The sequence below is a fragment of the Muntiacus reevesi genome, chromosome 1, assembly GCF_963930625.1.
Source record: "Muntiacus reevesi chromosome 1, mMunRee1.1, whole genome shotgun sequence".
Classification (NCBI taxonomy): domain Eukaryota; kingdom Metazoa; phylum Chordata; class Mammalia; order Artiodactyla; family Cervidae; genus Muntiacus; species Muntiacus reevesi.
In genome coordinates, this window is record NC_089249.1 from 276,843,639 (window position 1) to 276,866,622 (window position 22,984).

Sequence of the window (22,984 nt, forward strand, 5' to 3'; positions counted from 1 at the left end):
AGTTCAGTTAGGTTCAGTTGCTCAGTCGTGTCCGACTCTTTGCAACCCCATGAACCGCAGCACGCCAGGCCTCCCTGTCCATCATCAACTCTCAGAGTTCACCCAAACCCATGTCCATTGAGTCGGTGATGCCATTAAACCATCTTACCCTCTGTCGTCCCCTTCTCCTCCTGCCTTCAATCTTTCCCAGCATCAGGGTCTTTTCAAATGAGTCAGGTCCTCGCATCAGCTGGCCAAAGGATTGGAGCTTCAGCTGTCCAAATGGACAAAGACAGTAGAGAAGAAAATTCTTGCCTAGGATATGTGCTGCTTTGTCTCCCACTCTTTGTGACCCATGGACTGTAGCACAACAGACTCTTCTGCCCTCCACTATCTCCTGGAGCTTGCTCAAATTCATGTTCATGGAGTAGGTGATGCTAAGCATCTCATCCTCTGATGCTCCATTCTCCTTCTGCCTTCAGTCTTTCCCAGCATCAGGGTCTTTCCCAATGAGTCAGTTCCTCACATCAGGTGACCAAAATATTGGAGCTTAAGCTTTGTCATCAGTCTACCAGTGAATATTCAGGGTTGATTTCCTTTAGGGTGATTGGTTTGATCTCCTTGCTGTCCAAGGGATTCTCAAGAGTTTTCTCCACCATCATACAATTCAAGTTTGGTACTCAGCCTGCTCTACAATCCAACTGTCACATATGAATATAACTACTGGAAAAACCATAGCCTGGACTATATGGACATTTGTCAGCAAAGTGATGCTTCCGTTTTAAATACAATATCTAGATTAATCATACCTTTCCTTTCAAGAGTTCAGTTCAGTTCAGTCACTCAGTGGTGTCCAACTTTTTGCGACCCCATGGACTGCAGCACGCCAGGCCTCCCAGTCCATCACCAACTCCGGGAGGTTACTCAAACCCATGCCCATTGTGTTGGTGATACCATCCAACAATCTCCTCCTCTGCCATCCCCTTCTCCTCCTGCCCTCAATCTTTCCCAGCATCAGGGTCTTTTCAAATGAGTCAGTTCTTCCCATCAGGTGGTCAAAGTATTGGAGTTTCAGTTTCAGCATCAGTCCTTCCAATGAATATTCAGGACTGATTTCCTTTAGGATAGGATGGACTGGTTGGATCTCCTTGCTGTCCAAGGGACTCTCAAGAGTCTTCTCCAACACCACAGTTCAAAAGCATCAATTCTTTGGCACTCAGCTTTCTTTATAGTCCAGCTCTCACATCCATACATGATTACTGGAAAAACCATAGATTTGACTAGATGGACCATTGTTGGCTAAGTAATGTCTCTGTTTTTTAATAAGTTGTCTAGGTTGGTCATAACTTTTCTTCTAAGTAGCAAGCGTCTTTTAATTTCACAGCTGCATTCACCACTTGCAGTGATTTTGGAGCCCCCCCAAATAAAGTCAGCCACAGTTTCCACTGTTTCCCCATCTATTTGCCATGCAGTTATGGGACCAGATGCCATCATCTTAGTTTTCTGAATGTTGAGCTTTAAGCCAACATTTTCAGTCTCCTCTCTCACTTTCATTGAGAGACTCTTTAGTTTTTTTTCACTTTCTGCCATAAGAGTGGTGTCATCTGCATATCTGAGATTAAATTGTTTTAAAATGTTTTAATTTCATGGCTATAGTCAACATCCACAGTGATTTTGGGGGCCAATGAAATAAATAAATAAAATCTGTACTGCTCCAGTGTTTCCTCTTCTATTTGCCATTAAGTGATGGAACTGGGTTATTTCTGCTTTATTGACTATGCCAAAGCCTTTAACTGTGTGGATCACCACAAACTGTGGAAAATTCTGAAAGAGATGGGAATACCAGACCACCTGACCTGCCTCTTCAGGTCAGGAAGCAACAGCAAGAACTGGACATGGAACAACAGACTGGTTCCAAATAGGAAAAGGAGTACGTCAAGGCTGTATATTGTCACCCTGCTTATTTAACTTATATGCAGAGTACATCATGCAGAGTACATCATGAGAATCACTGGGCTGGAGGAAGCACAATCTGGAATCAAGATTGCTGGGAGAAATATCAATAACCTCAGATACACAGATGATACAACCCTTATGGCAGAAAGTGAAGAACCAAAGAGCCTCTTGATGAAAGTGAAAGAGGAGAGTGAAAAAGTTGGCTTAAAGCTCAACATTCAGAAAACTAAGATCATGGTATCCGTCTCCATCCTTTCATGGCACATAGATGGGGAAACAGTGGAAACAGTGGCTAACTATTTTTCTGGGCTCCAAAATCACTGCAGATGGTGACTGTAGTAATGAAATTAAAAGATGCCTGCTCTTTGGAAGGAAAATTATGACCAACCTAGATAGCATATTCAAAAGCAGAGACATTACTTTGCCAGCAAAGATCCATCTAGTCAAGGCTGTGCTTTTTCCAGTGGTCATGTATGAATGTGAGAGTTGGACTATAAAGAAAGCTGAGTGCCAAAGAATTGATGCTTTTGAACTGTGGTGTTGGAGAAGACTCTTGAGAGTCCCTTGGACTGCAAGGAGATCCAACCAGTCCATCCTAAAGGAGATCAGTCCTGGGTGTTCATTGCAAGGACTGATGCTGAAGCTGAAGCTCCAATACTTTGGTCACCTGATGTGAAGAGCTGACTCTTTTGAAAAGACCTCAGTGCTGGGAAAGATTGAGGGCAGGAGGAGAAGGGGATGACAGGATGAGATGGCTAGATGGCATCACTGACTCAGTGGACATGAGTTGGGTAAACTCCGGGAGTTGGTGATGGACAGGGAGGCCCGGCGCGCTGCAGTTCATGAGGTTGCCAAGAGTCAGACACGACGGAGCAACTGAACTCAACTGAACTGAACTGATGGAACTGGATGCCATGATCTTAGCTTTTTTCACTTTGAGTTTCAAGCCAACTTTTTCACTCTTCTCTTCCACCTTCATCAAGACACTTTTTAGTTACTCTTCACTTTCTGCCATTAGAATGGTATCATTTGTATGCCTGAAGTTGTTGATATTTTTCCCCTGCAATCTTGATTCCAGCTTGTGATTCATCCAGCCTGGCATTTCACATGATGTACTCTGCATAGAAGTTAAATAAGCATGGTGACAATAATTCAGTAGTTCCATGGTCAGTTCTAACTGCTGCTTCTTGGCCCGTAAACAGGTTTCTCAGGAAGCAGGTAAGGTGGTCTGGTACTTTCATCTCTTTAAGAATTTTCCACAGTTCGTTGTGATATGCACAGTCAAAGGTTTCAGTGTAGTCAAGGAAGCAGAAGTAGATGTTTCTCTGGAAGTTTCTTGCCTTCTCCATCATCCAACAAACGTTGACAATTTAATCTCTGGTTCCTCTGCCTCTTTGAAACCCAGCTTTTACATCTGGAAGTTCTCAGTTCATACACTGCTGAAGGCTAGCTTGAAGGATTTTGAGCATAACTTTGCCAGTACATGAAATGACTGCAATTGAACTGGAGTTTGAGCATTCTTTGACATTGCCCTTCTTTGGGATTGGAATGAAAACTGACTTCTTCCAGTCCCGTGACCACTGGTGAGTTTTCCAAATCTGCTGATGTACTGAGTGCAGCACTTTAACAGCATCATCTTTTAGGATTTTAAATAGTTCAGCTGAAATTCCATCACTTCCACTAGCTTTACTTGACTTTACACCGCAGGATGTCTGGCTCTAGGTGAGTGACCACACCAAGGTGGATATCCAGGACATTAAGGCCTTTTTTGTACAGTTCTTTTATGTGCTCTTGCCACCTCTTCTTAATCTCTTCCGCTGCTGTTAGGGCCTTACCATTTCTGTCCTTTACCACACCCATCCTTGCGTGGAATGTTCCCTTGATATCTCCAATTTTCTTGAAGAGATCTCTAGTTCTTTGATTCTGTTGTTTTCCTCTATTTCTTTGTTCACTTAAGAACGCCTTCTTATCTCTCCTTGCTATTCTCCGTAACTGCATTCAGTTGGGTGTATCTTTCTCTTTTGCCTTTGCCTTTCACTTCTCTTCTTTCCTCACCTATTTGTAAAGCATCCTCAGACAACAACTTTGCCTTCTTGCATTTCTTTTTCTTTGGGATGATTTTGGTCACTACCTCCTATACAATGTATGAACCTCCATCCATAGTTCTCAGGCACTCTCTCTACCAGATCTAATCTTTAGAATCTATTCATCATCTCCAGTGTATAATCATAAAGGATTTGATTTAGCTCATACCTGAATAGCCTAGATATTTTCCCCACTTTCCTCAATGTAAGCCTGAATTTTGCAAAAAGAGTTCGTGATCTGAGCCACAGTCATTCCAGGTCTTGGTTTTACAGTCTGTAGAGTTTCTACATCTTTGGCAGCCAAGAACATAACCAGGATATGTATCTTTCCCTATAAAGACAGATCTCTAGGTTAATGGAGGGCCAACCTGATGACAAAGTAATCAGCCTGATAAAAGCTTGTCTCCTGATGAAAGCATCATATTGGGAACTCATGGTTTACTGCTACTATTGATGAACTGCACAATCAGTAGTATTAATAGTTATATCCTGGTAAATATTCTTGTTGACAGATTGTCCTTAGTGTGAAGAAGTCCAAGTAGTGCATTTATGCAAAGTCATCATTGCTCTTACCAGGTCTTTTTACATGAGCTTACTGAGGAAGAATTTCGAGTGGTTAGAAAAAAATGAGAGAGGCTAAATAACATTGACAGGATGGGTCACCTTGTCCAATTGCTAAAGAGCCTCTTACAAAATGCATGCCATTTTCATGTGCTAGTTGCAAGACATTCATCTGCATATTCTCCTGGTTACATAATTCTTATATTGCTCTAAGTCTCAACCATACATTAGCATAGATTTATACCTCAGCATAAGTTTAGTATCAGAGGATGAGATGGTTGGATGGCATCACAGACTCAATGGACATGAGTTTGGGTAAACTCCTGGGGTCGGTGATTGTCAGGGAGGCCTGGTGTGCTCCAGTCATGGGGTCGCAAAGAGTTGGACACAACTGAGCGACTGAACTGAACTGAATACCTATAAAAATTAGTATAAATTTATACCTCCCGGGTGGCTCAGCTGGTAAAGCATCCTCTCGGAGTGCAGGAGACCCCATTTGATCCCTGGGTCAGGAAGTTCCCCTGAAGAAGGCTACCCACTCCAGTGTTCTTGGTCTTCCCTGGTGGCTCAAAATGTAAAGTATCCTCCTAAAATACAGGAGACCTGGGTTCAATCCCTGGGTTGGGAAGATCCCCTGGAGGAGGGTATGGCAACCCACTCCAATATTCTTGCCTGGAGAATCCCATGGACAGAGGAGCCTGGTGGGCTACAGTCCATGGGGTTGCAAAATGTTAGACATGACTGAGCAACTAAGCATAGTATACCTCAGGGCATCCCTTCTATGCTAAGTGATCAACAGCCCGACGTTTACTGGAGTGATTTCCTGTATTTCAAGGCCACTGTTGAGTGGAGCTGTAATATAGTGGCTATCCTTTTTCTCATTTCAATAAGAGAACTTTATAGTCACACATTTAAATGTTTCCTTTTCCCTGGGAATATTTTCTAGTATTATTAAAAGAAGCTATACATATTACAGAATGCAAGAAAAACTCAACATATAATTATCAGTTAATGTGATATACCACATTAACAGAATAAAGGACAAAAACACATTATCATCTTAAAGGATTCAGAAAAAGCATTCAACAAAGTTTAACACCATTTCATTATAAAAAACACTCAACAGACTAGGAACAGAAGGAAATTATCCCAACATAATAGAAGCTATATAAGAAAAGCCCACTTCTAATATTGTATTCAATGTGAAAAACTGAAAGTTCTCCCTCTGATATCTGCAGCAAGGTAAAGATACCCACCTATTTTACCACTTCTATGCAACATAATACTCAAATTCTAGCCAAAACAAATAGGCAAGAAAAAGAAATAAAAGGCATCCATATTGGAAGGAAGAGGTAAAATTATCTCTGTCTGCAGATGATATGAACTTCTGAGAAAATGCTAAACACTCCAAAGGAAAAAAAAAAAAATGTTAGAACTAATAAACGAATTCAGCAAAGTTGCAGGATACAAAGTTAATACAACTCAAGTGTGGTTCTATACACTAAGAATTAGCAACATGCAAGGCAAAGACTTGTACACTGGAAACTCCAAAACATTGCTGAAAGAATTAAAGAAGATACAAATAAATGGAAGAAAGACATGCTCATAGATCTGAAACTCAGTATTGCTAAAATGCCCTTAATACCCAAAGTGACCTACAGATTCAATGCAATCCCTATCAAAATCCCAAGTAGCATTTTTCACAGAATTAGAAAAAAATGCTAAAATTTCATATGGAATCTCAAAAGACCCCAAATAGTCAAAACAAACCTGAGAAAGAAAAGACAAAGTCAGAGGCTTCATATGTCCTGGTTTCAAAATATATTACAAAGCTATAGTAATCAAAACAATATGGTACTGGTATAAAGCCAGAACCTAGAACAATGGAAGAGAATAAAGATCCAAGTAATATATTCTCATAAATATGAGACAAATCATATTTTACATGAAGAATAAGAACACACAACAGGGAAAGGATAACCTCTTGAATAAATGGTGCTGGAAAAACTGAATATCCATGTGCCAAAGAATGAAGTGGGATCCTTTCCTTACAATATATATGAAAATAACTCAAAATGGATTAAATATCTAAACATAAAACTTGCAACAATAAAGCTCCCAGAAGATAATATGAGAAAAACTTCATGGTGTTGGTTTGCGGAATTAATTTTTGATATGACACCAAAAGCACAGGCAACAAAAATAAGATTAGAGCAGTGGGACTACATTGAACTTAAACTGGACAGCAAAGGAAACAACACAGTGAACAGAGAAATGACAGAATGGGGGAAAATATAGGCAAACCACTTATCTGGAGTAAGGCTAATATCCAGAATATAGAAAGAATTGTGTCAACTCAATAAGAACAAAAATCTGATTTTAAAAATGTGCAAAGGACTTGAATAGCTATTCCTCCAAAGAAGACATACAAATGACCAGCAAGTATGTGAACATCACTCATCATTAGGAAAGTGAAAATGAAAACCACAACAAAATATCACCCTGTACACACCTATTAGGACGGCCATTTAAAAAAGGAGGAGAAAGTAAGTGTTGGCAAAGATACTGAGAAACTGGAAGCATTATGCACTATTAGTGGGGATGTAAAATGATACAGCCACTGTGGAAAACAATATGGAAGTTTCTCAAAAAATTAAAAATAGAAATACCATACATATCTCATAATCTGGGTATATATATCCCCCGAATATTGAAGATAGAATCTCAAAGAGATATTCATACATCCATGTTGAAGTAACCTAAAGGTCAACTGACAAATAGATAAAGAAAATGTGGTTCATACATACAATGAAATATTATTTATCCTTAAAACAGAAGGAAATATTGTTATATGCCACAACGTGGATGAGTCTCGAGGACATTATCCTAAGTGAAATAAGCCAGTCATAAAAAGACAATTGCTTCATGATTCCATTTATGCAAGGTATCTAAAGTAGTCAAACTCTTAGAAAGAGAAAGTAAACAGGGGCTGAGGGGAAGAGGGAAATGGCAAGATGTTGTATAATGAACATCATTTCTTACTCACGTTTTTTTAGATTTTTTTTTTTGGCTGTGCTGCACAGCATGTGGAATCTTAATACTCTGACCAGGGATTGAACCTGCACTCCCTGAAGTGAAAGCTCAGAGTCTTAACCACTGGATTGTCAGGGAAGTCCCAACTGTATAATGGATATAGAGTTTCAGCTTTACAAGACAAAAAAATTTTAGAGATATGCTGCACAATATTATGCATATAGCTAACATTATTGTATTATACACTTAAAAATGGTTAGAATGGTAAATTTTATACTATGTGTTTTTTGCCACAATTAGAAAAATCTATATGCAGAATTAGTAGTAAGGCTGTCATCATAAGTCACTTTTTAAATTATATTTCAAACAGCAAAGTGTATTTTAGATGTATTTATATGTACATATATGTGCATACTAGTCACATTTATATACTTTAAAAAATATAATTATTATAAATTAAATATACATTTATAAGTTACAGTATCTATTCAATAAATATTTTATACAATGTAAACCAGAAAGAAAGGAAAAAAAAAAAACAGCTTACCTTTTCTCAGAAGTACTATTCACAGATACCACAAAGACCTTAATTAGGGGTGCTCCTATAGTATAACCCAAAGAATATCCGAGGATTCCTACAGCTTCCACAATGCCTATAAAATGAATACTGAACATCAAATAACTACATAACCCAGCTTCATTGCAAAATGATAAAAATTATCTAATTGAAATGGGTTACTTCTGAAAGCTTCATTGCATACTTTGTTAGTCTCCAAAGAAACAGAACAAATAGAATATTGAGAGAGAAAACAGACAGGGATTTCAAGGAAGTGGCTCATGAAATCATAGGGCTGGCAAGTCCAAATTTGTAGCGCAGGCTCTCAGGCTGGAAATTCAGGTAAGAGTTAATGTCACAGTCTTGAGCTCATAAGGTTAAATCCACAGGGCAGGCCAGCAGGATGGGAGAACTCAGACAGAGTTTGTACATTGCAGTCTGGAGACAGAATTGCTTCTTCCTTCGGAAACCTGTCTGTTCTGCAAGGCTTCAACTGATTGGATAAGGCTCACCCTACTATTGAGGGTAATCTTGACTCAAAGCCTACTGACTGTAAATGCTAGTCACATCTAAAACATATCACAGAAATATCTAGACTGGTGTTTGACAAAAGAACTAGTTGTCATAACCTAGCCAAGCTGACACATAAAATTAATCATGCATATTACTCAATGCACATAGAGAAATTCAGATAATTTTATAATTCACTGTAACATTTAATCTATATGTTAATATAATGTAAATAAATATACATATATTCAATATAATTCAAAAGTATTTCACTTTAATTTGTGGTACTAAAGCAAGATGATATTTCAATATAAACATCATTTTTGCATCCTTCACTTTAGCTGCCATGGAGGCAGAAAGTAATAATACAGTAATCTATTCTCTGTAATATATACATGTATACTTTTAATTGCTATTCTATAAAACTAAAAGCAAAACAAATAGATTTGTTGCTACCATCAGCCAACACTAATAAATTGGTGCAATTTTGTTCTAAAAGCAAGTATAAATATGAACGTCATCTATTTTAGTTTATTGACATGACTTTCCTTATCTCTGGTGGAAAAATTATTATTTTGGTGTAAAATGTTATTTTCTGTTCAGTCACTTTCACAATAGGTATGTAAAAACAACTTAATTTTTTTTTCAAAAAGGAAAGTTAGATAACCCTGTACAAATATATGATCTACCGGGACGAGAAACTATTACAATATAAAGGAGTACAGATTATTGTGAGATATACTCAGGGTTACTTTTTGTATGACACACTAGCATGAAATATTATAAAAGTGGATTCTACACTGTAGCTAATTAAATAGCATGTCACTCTTCTCCTTGATAGGATGAACAAGATTATAACAAGAACTGTTACAAATTCATTAACTTCAAAATGTCAAAGCCCTCCAAAAAGACTGAGTTGGTATATGTAGAGAGCTTAGTACAGTAATAATTATTTCAGCACTGCACTGAGTCTAGTTCTGAGGAAGCATAAAACGATGTTTTCATTCCCTTAAGGACATGATGGCAGCAAATCCCACTATATCTTCAAAGTTTAAGCATACAAATATTCAAGCAATTTAATCTAGTAATTTGAGTTTTTTATTTCCCAGAGAAATGAACTACAGCCTAAATAGTTTGATAGGATGAAAATATATAAAAATCATATTACAAGGGAAAAAAACTTGCCTAGATAAATACCAGCTGAGTGTGTGGCGACGCTGTTATAAATAAAGGTTACTCCAAGGATATAAAGAGGTATGGCTGCTATTCCCTGCACACACTGCCCAAGGATGAAGAAAGTCATGTAGTTTGATCGGAATGATAATGGAGCTTTCGAGCAAGGCTTGACAGTCTTCACTGCTTGGCAAATATCTTTTGAAAAGATAATTACATTTTTGTTAAATGGGTCAAAAGTTAAACATACAACAAATATTCAGTGTCTTCTATGAAACATTTTACCTTTTATAAGCTATTTCTACCATAATGTTTTAATTCTAGTTAATATCTCATTTATATTGAATGTAGTAGTTCTACAGTAAATCGTCATGTTCTCAGAAAAAAGCAATAATAAAAGAAAATTTGTGGGAATACTGGAAAAGACGCACATATTACAAACCAAATATAAATCTTTATTGCGTGATTATATATGCATACATTTATGTGCATAAGTATATATACACAACCACAAACACACAACGCCTCTTAAATCTGGCATCTGGTACCCCTGAGTTTCGACCACAGAACAAAAGTATTTCTGATATCCTAAATTATCTGAATTACTAAAGATTACTTTCTGAGATTAATTATAGATCAACTTCTTCAGCAATCTTCGTGTTAACTTCATGTCACTAAATAGTTTTCCATTTTAAACCCACTCACTAACTTCTAGAACACAGGTGCATAAGGACAAGGCATTATATGATAAAATTTCTCTTAGAGTTACTCATTACATAGCAATGTATTATATTTTAAATTCTTTGAAGTGACATTCCATTTCTTATGCTTTCTCAAATTCACATGACTGTAGATCAATAGTCAACAAATATTTGTTTGAATTACATTTATTGTTAGATTAGCAGATCCAGGCAATGCTATTAGATCATTCTGATTGTGTCTATTTTTGATTCAAATGTGTCTATTTAACAAAATGTTCTTAAAATATTAGTTCAGTTCAGTTCTGTTCAGTCGTTCAGTCATGTCTGACTCTTTGTGACCCCATGAATCGCAGCACGCCAGGCCTCCCTGTCCATCACAAACTCCCGGAGTTTACCCAAACCCATGTCCATTGAGTCAGTGATGCCATCAGCCATCTCATCCTCTGTCATCCCCTTCTCCTCCTGCCTTCAATCTTTCCCAGTATCAGGGTCTTTTCAGATGAGGCAGCACTTCGCATCAGGTGGCCAAAGTATTGGAGTTTCAGCTTCAACATCAGTCCTTCCAATGAACACCCTGGACTGATCTCCTTTAGGATGGACTGGTTGGGTCTCCTTGCAGTCCAAGGGACTCTCAAGAGTCTTCTCCAACACCACAGTTCAAAAGCATCAATTCTTCAGTCTCAGCTTTCTTTATAGTCCAACTCTCACATCTATACATGACCACTGGAAAAACCATAGCCATGACCAGACGGACCTTTGTTGGCAAAGTAATGTCTCTGCATTTTCATGTGCTGTCTAGGTTGGTCATAACTTTCCTTCCAAGGAATAAGCATCTTTTAGTTTCATGACTGCAATCACCATCTGCTGTGATTTTGGAGCCCAGAAAAAAAAAGTCAGCTACTGTTTCCACTGTTTCCCCATCTATTTACCATGAAGTGATGGGACCGGATGCCATGATCTTAGTTTTCTGAATGTTGAGCTTTAAGTCAACTTTTTCACTCTCCTCTTTCACTTTCATCAAGAGGCTTTTCAGTTCCTCTTCACTTTCTGCCATAAGGGTGGTGTCATCTGCATATCTGAAGTTATTGATATTTCTCCCAGCAATCTTGATTCCAGATTGTGCTTCTTCTAGCCCAGCATTTTTCATGATGTACTCTGCATATAAGTTAAATAAGCAGGGTGACAATATACAGCCTTGACGTACTCCTTTTCCTATTTGGAACCAGCCTGTTGTTCCATGTCCAGTTCTAACTGTTGCTTCCTGACCTGCATACAGATTTCTGAAAAGACAGGTCAGGTGGTCTGGTATTCCCATCTCTTTCAGAATTTTCCACAGTTTATTGTTATCCACACAAAGGCTTTGGCACAGTCAATAAGGCAGAAATAGATGTTTTTCTGGAACTCTATTGCTTTTTTGAAACTGGTAAAAGCATAGATTGCAAAGATGTACACATGTGGAATGTTTCAGCTGGTCCAGGATCCACATGTCAAAATGGAGGAGGTCTCTAGAACTGTGATCCAAACTACTAATGATTCAGTTTTACATAAATGTATTAACTAGTGGTGATGTTACAATCAATCTGACATTTTCAACACCCTAGCCTCTTAGTTTCTTGAATTTCACTCTGTCCATGTACTTGTACTCCATTTACCTTAGCTATTCATTTTAAACTTTCGGAAACAATAACTACAAACCTTCTTAATTGCAATTCCAAGCATCCTACACTCAAACTATTTCCACCTTTTCAGATCACTGCTTCTAGCAACCAAGTTGCTACACTCCTTAAAACCCACGGGGACCTATAATCAACCCACTGAGCTCACTCCATTTTACTATCCCAATGTCACCTCCACTGCCTTTCTTTTTTCATAGTCATCTTAGCACTTTTAAAACCTTTGTTCTCTTTTATATCATGCAATCCCTTAGTAAAATTTCAGCCTTTCAGTCAAATTAAACTCTGGTCCATACTCTATACCTACACATTTAAAGTTGAATGTGGCTGGAGGGAAACACACAACAAGGCAAATCTTACTTTGAATGCATGATTGTTAAACTCAACTAGGCCCTTCACCCTCCTGATAATCAAATGTGTCCCTAATTGACCACTCTTGGCTTTTCCTAGGAAATTCAACTTGTTTTCCTTCTCCTAAGGATTGTGGGCCTGAGATTCAAATGTCCAACATTTGAAAGAAAATGTTTTTCCACCAGTAGGATACATCTAATCTTTTGGTACCCTTCTTCATCCTAAAAAATATCCTTTGATAGGACTATAATTTCAAGAAGAAGGGTGGCAGGCAAGAAATGTAATAAATAGAACTTTTAATTATATTAAATAACAAATTATGATTATAGTTTGGCGAGAATATATCTGTTGCAGTGTTTATGGTAAGGGCCATGTTAAAGTGGGTTGAGTGAAGAATATGAGATAAAGCCAGAAAGCATTCTGAAATTCTCTCCAAAAATTTCAATGAAAATGAGAAAGTTGTGCTAAAGGATACTGTTGGTTATGTTTATTTTTGTTTAAGTTGTTTAAGAATAAGAAAAAAAAACCTGAGCACGTTTAAATGCCAATACATGAGAAGCAAAAGAGAAGGAGAAGTTGCAGAAAGAGGGGCAAGGACACCACCCATGGAATAAAGTCCCCGTGGAGTTAAAAGAGCACAAGATGTTTAATGGGAGGATGGCTCTTCCATTTTAACAGGGTGGAATAAGAGTGCCAATATGAAGTTATAGGTGAAGTTATAGTTTCTATGGGAAAAGTTTAAGGGAAATTTCTATTATGGCAGTGTTTTCCATCCAACACAAAAGGTAAGAGTTAAGTGAGATGTTATAGGCTGAATGTTTAGAGTTTCATATGTTGAAACCCTAATCCCCAATGTGATGACATTTGGATATGGGGGCTTTTGAATAGTAAATAGCTCATGAAGGTAGGACCCTTATGAGTGGGATTGGTACCCTTATAAGAAGAGAGGACACAGGAGGGCTTGCTCTGTCTCTGTTATATGAGAATATACCCTAGAAATGAATCAGCTGGCACCTGGATCTTGAACTCTCAGCCTTCAGAGCTGTGAGGAAATGTTTTTGCTATAGCAGTCTATGATGTTTTTGCTATGGCAGCCCAAACTAAGACATGAGGAAAACCAAAAATCTTTGTTGTGAATTACAGAAGGGAGTTTAAAAAAAGTCAGTGGAATAGATCCATTTGAGAATATAACTGAGGTTTCAAGTAGCAAATTCATTGTGGGACTAAGCAGTCCTCTTGTGTGATTTTTTTCTCTAAAATACTCACAGCAGGTCAGGTATAGATATAAAAGAGAGATATATGATTGGATCAAAAGTTTTCCAGACCAGGAACAAGAAAGGACAATGAGACAGAGAGCTTAGTATAATCATTAGAGTGTGTCTGAAATACACATGTCATATTAAGGGACACAAAACAAGCTACAAATGAAGGAAGTAACAACAAGGAGAACCTGATAAAGGGAGAAAGTAGGTGTCAATATACTAAAAGTTTCAATGAAGGGAGAGAACTGAAGTCTCGGTTACATGAGTGAGCTAGGAGAACTAGTGGACATAATCAGGGAGCAAGACAAGAGACATTTAGGCAGTTCTTAGTAAACTGACAATGCACTGAAACCATTGATATGGTAGGTATTCAACTATATGTAGAGATTTAGAAACTAAAGGCCAGAGTGTGATATAACTGTTTTCATGAACTAGAGGGGAAAATTAGTTTTACCTTCTCAAGGATTTGATGGAGTATGATTTCTACATGTTAGTTAGGACATAGGGGATGAAGACCAACTTATTATAAGTACTGAAACCTAAGACAGGGCAGAGAAAGGGAGTGTGAGGTGGTGGTAAATGGACTGCTTCAGACCAGTCATACAGGAAGATGAGTATGGCAGGTAACTGGGGAATACAGACCAAATAGAATAGGAGAGATATTCAGAAAAGAGGAAGCGATGGACTGTCCCCAAAAAAGGATGAAAGAACATAATTAAAAATATATACATATGTAAACTGAATTGTGGGCATAGTACAGAAAATTAGTTATGTAAAAACTAAACTTCTAGACAAAATGAGCAAAACAGCCACATAGATAGATGGGTGAAATGAGCACTTCTACTTGCAAAGATCATTCATTTAATTTATTTCTGTTTTTCTAATACCAAGCAAAGGGTTACCCAGTCAACACATTGAATGAGTGTTGTTAGATAAGTTTCATGTTCCTACTCGCAAGCAGAAAATAAAATACGTAGAATCTAGATAATACAAAGAAGACAAAGGAAGAACAGCTATACTATTTCTACTCTTATTACTCCTGAGGATTCATCAAGCAGTACTTTTAATACCTCAAGCAGTGCTTCCTAACAGTTCGTCCTTTCTGACCAGAACAGGGTTAAAGGAAAACTAGGAGCAAAACGTTCTCCATTCCCTTCTTTCCATAAGTCATATTCTAATTCAACCAGCTGTCTATCCTATAAATATAATAAAGATATTAGCCTATAAATATATATAGCCTAAATATAGTCTATAAATTCATAAATGTATTTATTCTATATACATTCTGTAAACATAAAGATTATAAATATATGTGAACATTATATACTTCATAAATTAGTGATATATGATACATATTATTATTTATAATATGAATTATAGTATAATATCTTAATACATAAATTATTGCATTTAATATGAACTACTCTTATTTATGTTATAAACACAGCATAAACACACATCATAAACATACTTTTAAACATCATAAACATGTATGTACACATATATACACATACACATGCATAAAGATATCCTCATGCCTTTTCCATCATTTCTTGCTTAAGCCCAGTCTAAAGTTTACAAATGGGTAAAGGCATTTCAACACTTTTACACGCCTATACACAACAAGAAATTACCTGACATAAAAGTGTCAAAAATAGTGCTTTAAAATTTCAAATAGTTTTTATTTTTATCTACTGGGGGTCAATAAAAAAAATGTGGAATAAATCAGAAAAAATTAAGAAAGCAAAGATGCCACCTATCTTTTCAAAGTCCTATGCCAAAGGACAGCACCCATTCTTGAAATGGTAGAAATAGCTAGAAAAGTTCTGACTTTTTGAGTTTGTCTGTGTAAGTGTTTTTATCTTTGCCTTTGTATTTATATACACATGTTGAGGTCAAAATAAAAGGGTCAATTAAAATATATTGTAGAAGACATAAGAAATTACTGAAGTTCTCAAAAGATTTATAATATATATGAAAATTGACAGGAGAAAAACAACTTCATGAAATAATTATCCCAAATATTGTCCTAAATATTCTTTCATGTTCCTAGGCCCTTCTCTTAGATTAAAGGATATATGTTCATGAGAAGATGGAAGAATGGCATATATGTGATTAGGGAGCCACCGTTAATTAGCTTAGTAAACTTGATCACATAAATAGATACAGATGAATGAACGTACAGACAAGTATCACTGTTTATATTAAGTTCCTAGAGCCAACGGTTTAAATGAATAATACTTTGATGGGTGACAGTATCTTTTAAAATCTTACCTTCAATTTCTACGTTCCTTTGAGAATCTTCAACACGAAAGTATGGAAAAGCAAATAAGAGTGATCCAGACCCTACTAAAAAGGAGGAGACTGTAATCCACCTCGGTATGTTTCCTTTCCCTCCGTAGTATGCGATAAACATTACCACCAGGCAGGATGAAATGTCGTAAGTCAATGACAAGAATACATTCTCAACGATGTTCAAGTTATTTTCCTTCTTAAAGCTCTCGGTGCTCAGATCTACAAGACCAAACACAACACCTAAAATGTAAAAAGAAAAGAAGCAATAATATGCATTAAATGATCTTTATAAAGACAAAATAGATTATAATCATTAAAAAAACAATTTACAATGATTTAAGTTTAAATTACTCTGAATGCTTAAAATCTATAAAAGCCTAATAACTTCTTTTCCAAAATACTAATAAGACTTCAGTTCAGTTCAGTTCATGTCTGACTCTTTTGTTACCCCATGGACTGCAGCACGCCAGGGCTCCCTGTCCATCACCAACTCCTGGAGCTTGCTTAAACTCACGTCCACCAAGTCAGTGATGCCATCCAACCATCTCATCCTCTGTTGTCCCCTTCTCCTGCCTCCAATCTTTCCCAGCATCAGGGTCTTTTCCAATGAGTTAGTTCTTCACATCAGGTGGCCAAAGTACCGTAACTCCAGCTTCAGCATCAGTCCTTCCATTGAATATCCAGGACTGATTTCCTTTAGGATGGACTGGTTGGATCTCCTTGCAGTCCAAGAGACACTCAAGAGTCTTCTCCTAATCTCTATGATTTGCTACTGAATTTTTTTGATAACTATTTTTAAACAGTATTTATGAGTAGTTTAGTAAAGAATGTGTTCTTTTTAATCATTTCACTTAGTACTGATCTTTATTTCAATGTATTATGCTTCAATTATTTAAAAAACAATAAATAACAATCTAATGAATATATTTTTATCTCCCATCCAGAATAGGAAATGAAACTTTACCAAAATAGTTGAAACTCCACATGTACTCCCTAAACACATTCTTCACTCTCATGCCACAACCCATATCCTATATTTTAAGTTTACCATTTCTAAGCCATTTTAACACTTTTTTTTTGACAATGCATATATACATCCTTAGACAATATAGAGTATCATTTGTCATGTCTTTGAACATTAAGTAGATGGTATCATATAGGGGCATTTCTATAACTCAGCATCCAATTGGGAAAAATAAACATACTAAATATTTGAAACAGAAAGAAATTGACCTAGGGGTTGGTTACAAAAGTAGTACATTTGTTGGAATGAAAAGAAGAGAGTTACTAATCAAAACTCATGAAATATATGCCACTAACTGGAGTAGTGACTGGAGTGGCAACAGCTACTGCTGCTGCTGCTGCTGTTGGAACTGCAATCACTGCCTCTTGCAGGAAGCCATGACCCACACACCTAATAATACTATGAAAGCTGGCTGCCTCATAGTCCCATGCTGTTTCCATGGATCTTGCAGTTGCTTGAGACAGCGCCCATAAGTTCTGTACCACTACAGCCTCCACTATTGTTGGTGTTGAAACTCTATTCACTGCTGACTATAAATCCAGGAGTCTCACTTACCCAGTACTGCTGCTGTTGCCAAAACTATCACCAGAATACAGAGAGAAAAAAGAGAAAGGCTTCCCCTGCCCCTTTTTCAAATGTTCTGCCACAGCCTCTTACTGACAGCACCTAAGTGGAGGCCAACAGTCAAGGAAGTCTGGTAAATGTAGTTTTACAGGCTGCCAGTCCCCTTGGAAACAGGAGAGAGTCCAGAAGACCAACAATGGAGTTTATGGGCAACAGACAAACAAGGTGAAGAGCTCACCCTCTGGACTACTCAGGACACATTTTCACCCTTCTTTCCATGTTTAAACTTCCATACCAAATTAACAGCAACAATCATGCTTCTGCCAAATATGCCACAATAATAATTCTTACAAACAAAAATGTTCTCGCTCTTTCCCCAGAAAGGTCATTCTCACCCTTCTTCAATCCAATCACAAAACTGAATGCATTTCTTCAATATAAAAATGAGTTGCAAGGTATAAATGGTATAAGTAAATAAATAAGTAAGCAAAGATGTAGGCCTAACTAAAACTGTGAGGGAACTATACTGCGAAAGAAATCATAATCAGACTTAGAACCATGGTTTAACAGACCTAAATTAGCAAGAAATAAGATATAAACATTTTTCTGTACCTAAAAGAATTTTTTTTCAACTCTCATTTTAGATGTGGCCAAGGAGGATAATGGCCAAGGAAAAGAATGTCCTGTTAGTACTTGTGTCTGTCTCTGGGGTTGGGGCATTGGTTCCTCCTCTAATTCATGAATATTTTGCAACCTAGAGACAAATTTGTAAAGTTCTCTTCTACAATACTATTCTGTTAAATAGTAAGGAAAAGAGGAAGAGAAAAACTTAAAAACTGAAATACATACAAATGTATATATGTTTGTGTGTGTGTGTACACATAAAACAAGAGAAAAATGCACAGTTGCTACATATTTTATTTAAATCTGAATATACCATAGTTGATATTCATAACTTCCTTTTTCCATTATTCACCCTTTCTTCTTCCTCTAGGTCTCAGAAAACACATATGTAGGTTACTATCATAAAGTATATGCCTCCCTCTTTAGGATAGTACCAAAACTTCTGATTGCTGTCTCCTAGCTGAAGCCTCATCTGAGTCTTTAATAGGACAATATAACAATCTATAAGGCTAAGGGTTTCTAGTTCATGAGCTGTGTAGTAAGACCAGTGAATTCCATGAACATGAACATCTTGATGTACTTTTTTGGCTGTAAGATGAGTTCCTTCATTAAAAGCAATGTGATAATACATAAGATGATTATGATGGTGCATGAGGCACTCATCAAGGCCAATTATAGTTGTTCTGGCAGAACCGTGGTGCTAAAAGAACCCAGATCTAAACATCTATTTCAGTAGGGAGAAATTAAACAACAGCATAATCAACCTGCCTCTAGGTAGCTGGTTGGTTTCTCTAGGTAATGAAGTTATTTCCTGGATTGTATTGAATTTTCCTGGTGGCAATTCAGGCACTCAAAAATGCAATAGTCAGATCAGCTCTGGTGAAGATAAATCCTTGCATTCAGCTCTCATATAAACTTTATCTCTAATGCAATTATCATTATAAATATGAGCCCATTGAGAACACATACAATGGCAGGGAAGAGGCTGATTAATATTTACAGGATAGTTTATCTACCTACTTCATTATTGATAGCTTCCTCTGCAATGGATTTCTTTTGGTGAACCATTCAAATAGGATAACTTTGCCCATTCAGAGACACATACTACTTACCCAACCTTTCCTAGTCACCAAATGGTCTAAACTATTAAGGAGGGCAGCATGGTATCTAAGCAATACAGACAATCAGACATACTCTCCAATGTTTTGCCCACTGGAAGGATTTCCTTTTTCTTCTGCTTTTCAGGGCTATGCTGTTGCATATAACATTATACTGTAGCATACTCTGGCCTTCAAAAAACCACAGGTTCACCAAAGATTATGTTCTTTCTTAGTACTAGATGGTAGAAATGAAGAGACTTTTCCTTCCTTTAGAAGAGGTAGCCCTGCAGCATATCAGTCATATGCTGATATACCAGTATATTCCTAGAGGCATCACTGAAGTGGCAGGCAAATTTTGGGTATATAAGATGTTATCTCCCATGACAGGTTTTATGTTAGTCATTCTAAGAGGGCTGGAATCTGATTCTAACTATGAGTCTAGTAGCAATCAGAGGTAGGATGGGTCAAGAGAGCAATCAGTGTTCCCTTAACATGGGTGAAGTAAATTCAGTGTCTGCAAGCAAGCAATTGCTTTTTTGAGACATAGAAGAATGGTTGCCCATACTGGGAAAGGAGGCTCAGGATTCTGGGTTTATAGTTGTTGGATTCATGGAAATCCATACTAATGCTTTTGGCCCAGTTCTCAGGGTTCCACTCTCCTCCAATCAATGTCCCAACTCTCACACATGAGATCACATGAATTTATGAATTCAACTTATGCTGCAATTCTGCAAGTGTGGGTAAGGGTTACTATTGTTCCAAATACACAGTATGAGGCTAAAAGGGAAAATTCTCACAGAACCATCAGAGAACCTCACACATTTTCTAATCATGCCCTAAAATTCTCATTTTCCTTCTGTAACTTTTTCAGTGAAGTGAGAAGCAGTCAATCCCAAAAACTTTGTAGTCATTAATACCACCATGGGAGTTAACTGCAGAAGCTATTGGTCTCCCAAAATCTTGACTCTAATAATAACTTTACCTCTGCAACATTTTAAATAACTCTTAAGTCACTTCATGTTGTTGACTTCCAGTGTACCATTTTCCACAGACACAAATACTGTTTTTTTTTTCCATTACTTTCCAGCCCAGTCAGGTCAGATAACCAATTTTGGATTCCTATCTTTGAAGGTTGATTTGTTTCTATTTTTCCTGGCTCAATGCCTGGTATGGAGTACTACATTAAAAAAATCATATAATTTTTGCAATTTATAGACAAACTAGTTTTATTACATTAATGAAGCCAAAAATTTAGAAAACCATTTTCAAATATCTTTATATTATATATCATGATATTTACAAGATAAAGGAATATTATTCCTATTACACATCAGATACCTTAACCGATTTCTTAGCCACTTCAATTCATAACTTTTTCAAAGAATATGTTTTTAATATGATCTTATTTCTAACTGAATGAAAATGGACAGGAATGGGTGAATTTAACTCAGATGACCATCATATCTGCTACTGTGGGCAGGAATCACTTACAGGAAATGGAGTAGCCATCATAGTCAACAAAAGAGTCAGAAATGCAGTACTTAGATGCAATCTCAAAAATGACAGAATGATCTCTGTTCATTTCCAAGGCAAACCATTCAATATTATGGTAATCCAAGTCTATGCCCAACCAGTAACACTGAAGAAGCTGAACGGTTCTATGAAGACCTACAAGACCTTTTAGAACTAACACCAAAAACAGATGTGCTTTTCATTATAGGGGACTGGAATGCAAAAGTAGGAAGTCAAGAAACACCTGGAGTAATGGGCAAATTTGACCTTGGAATGCAGAATGAAGCAGGGCAAAGGCTAAGAGAGTTTTGCCAAGAGAACACACTGGTCATAGCAAATACCCTCTTCCAACAACAAAAGAGAAGACTTTACACATGGACATCACCAGATGGTCAACACCGAAATCAGATTGATTATATTATTTACAGTCAAAGATGGAGACACTCTATAAAGTCAGCAAAAAAGAGACCAGGAGTTGACTGTGGCTCAGATCATGAACTCCTTGTTGCCAAATTCAGACTTAAATTGAAGAAAATGGGGAGAACCACTAGACCATTCAGGTATGACATAAATCAAACCCTTATGATTATACAGTGGAAGTGAGAAATAGATTTAAGGGACTAGATCTGATAAGAGTGCCTGATAAACTATGGATGAAGGTTCATGACACTGTACAGGAGACAGGGATCAAGACCATCCCCAAGAAAAAGAAATGCAAAAAAGCAAAATGGCTGTCTGAGGAGGCCTTACAAATAACTGTGAAAAGAAGAGAAGTGAAAGGCAAAGGAGAAAAGGAAAGATATTCCCATTTGAATGCAGAGTTCCAAACAATAGCAAGGAGAGATAAGAAAGCCTTCCTCAGTGATCAGTGCAAAAAATAGAGGAAAACAATAGAATGGGAAAGACTAGAGATGTCTTCAAGAAAATTAGAGATACCAAGGAAACATTTCAAGCAAATATGGGCTCAATAAAGGACAGAAATGGTATGGACCTAACAGAGGCAGAAGATATTAAGAAGAGGTGGCAAGAATACACAGAAGAACTGTACAAAAAAGATCTTCACGACCCAGAAAATCACAATGGTGTGATCACTCACCTAGAGCCAGACATCCTAGACTGTGAAGTCAAGTGAGTGTTAGGAAGCATCACTATGAACAAAGCTAGTGGAGGTGATGGAATTCCAGTCGAACTCCTTCAAATCGTGAAAGTGCTGCACTCAATATGCCAGCAAATTTGGAAAACTCAGCAGATGCCACAGGACTGGAAAAGGTCAGTTTTCATTCCAATCCCAAAGAAAGGCAATGCCAAAGAATGCTCAAACTACTGCACAATTGCACTCATCTCACATGCTAGTAAAGTAATGCTCAAAATTCTCCAAGACAGGCTTCACAATACGTGAACTGTGAACCCCAGATGTGCAAGCTGGTTTTAGAAAAGGCAGAGGAACCAGAGATCAAATTGGCAACATCCGCTGGATCATCAAAAAAGCAAGGGAGTTCCAGAAAAACATCTATTTCTGCATTATTGACTATGTCAAAGCCTTTGACTGTGTGGATCACAGTAAACTGTGGAAAATTCTTAAAGAGATGGGAATACCAGACCACCTGATCTTCCTCTTGAGAAACCTGTATGCAGCAGTTCAGGAAGCAACAGTTAGAATTGGACATGGAACAACAGACTGGTTCCAAATAGGAAAAGGAGTACGTCAAAGCTGTATACTGTCATCCTGCTTATTTAACTTATATGCAGAATACATCATGAGAAATGCTAGGCTGGAGGAAGCACAAGCTGGAATCAAGATTGCTGGGAGAAATATCAATAATCTCAGATATGCAGATGACACCACCCTTATGGCAGAAAGTGAAGAAGAACTAAATAGCTTCTTGATGAAAGTGAAAGAGGAGAGTGAAAAAGTTGGCTTAAAGCTCAACACTCAAAAAACTAAGATCATAGCATCTGGCCCCATCACTTCATGGCAAATAGATGGGGAAACAGTGGAAAGAGTGGCTGACTTTATTTTTCTGGG

The 22,984-nt window shown here is 37.3% G+C and overlaps 1 protein-coding gene across 1 annotated transcript in view; it reads right to left on the reverse strand.

The window, feature by feature from the left end:
• Positions 1–22,984, reverse strand: part of LOC136158654 (solute carrier organic anion transporter family member 6A1-like) — a 99,764-nt gene that overhangs the window by 69,761 nt on the left and 7,019 nt on the right. The window contains 3 exon segments of the mRNA XM_065920467.1: positions 8,161–8,266; positions 9,865–10,050; positions 16,114–16,374. Of these exon segments, the coding sequence (XP_065776539.1) occupies positions 8,161–8,266; positions 9,865–10,050; positions 16,114–16,374 (553 nt within the window).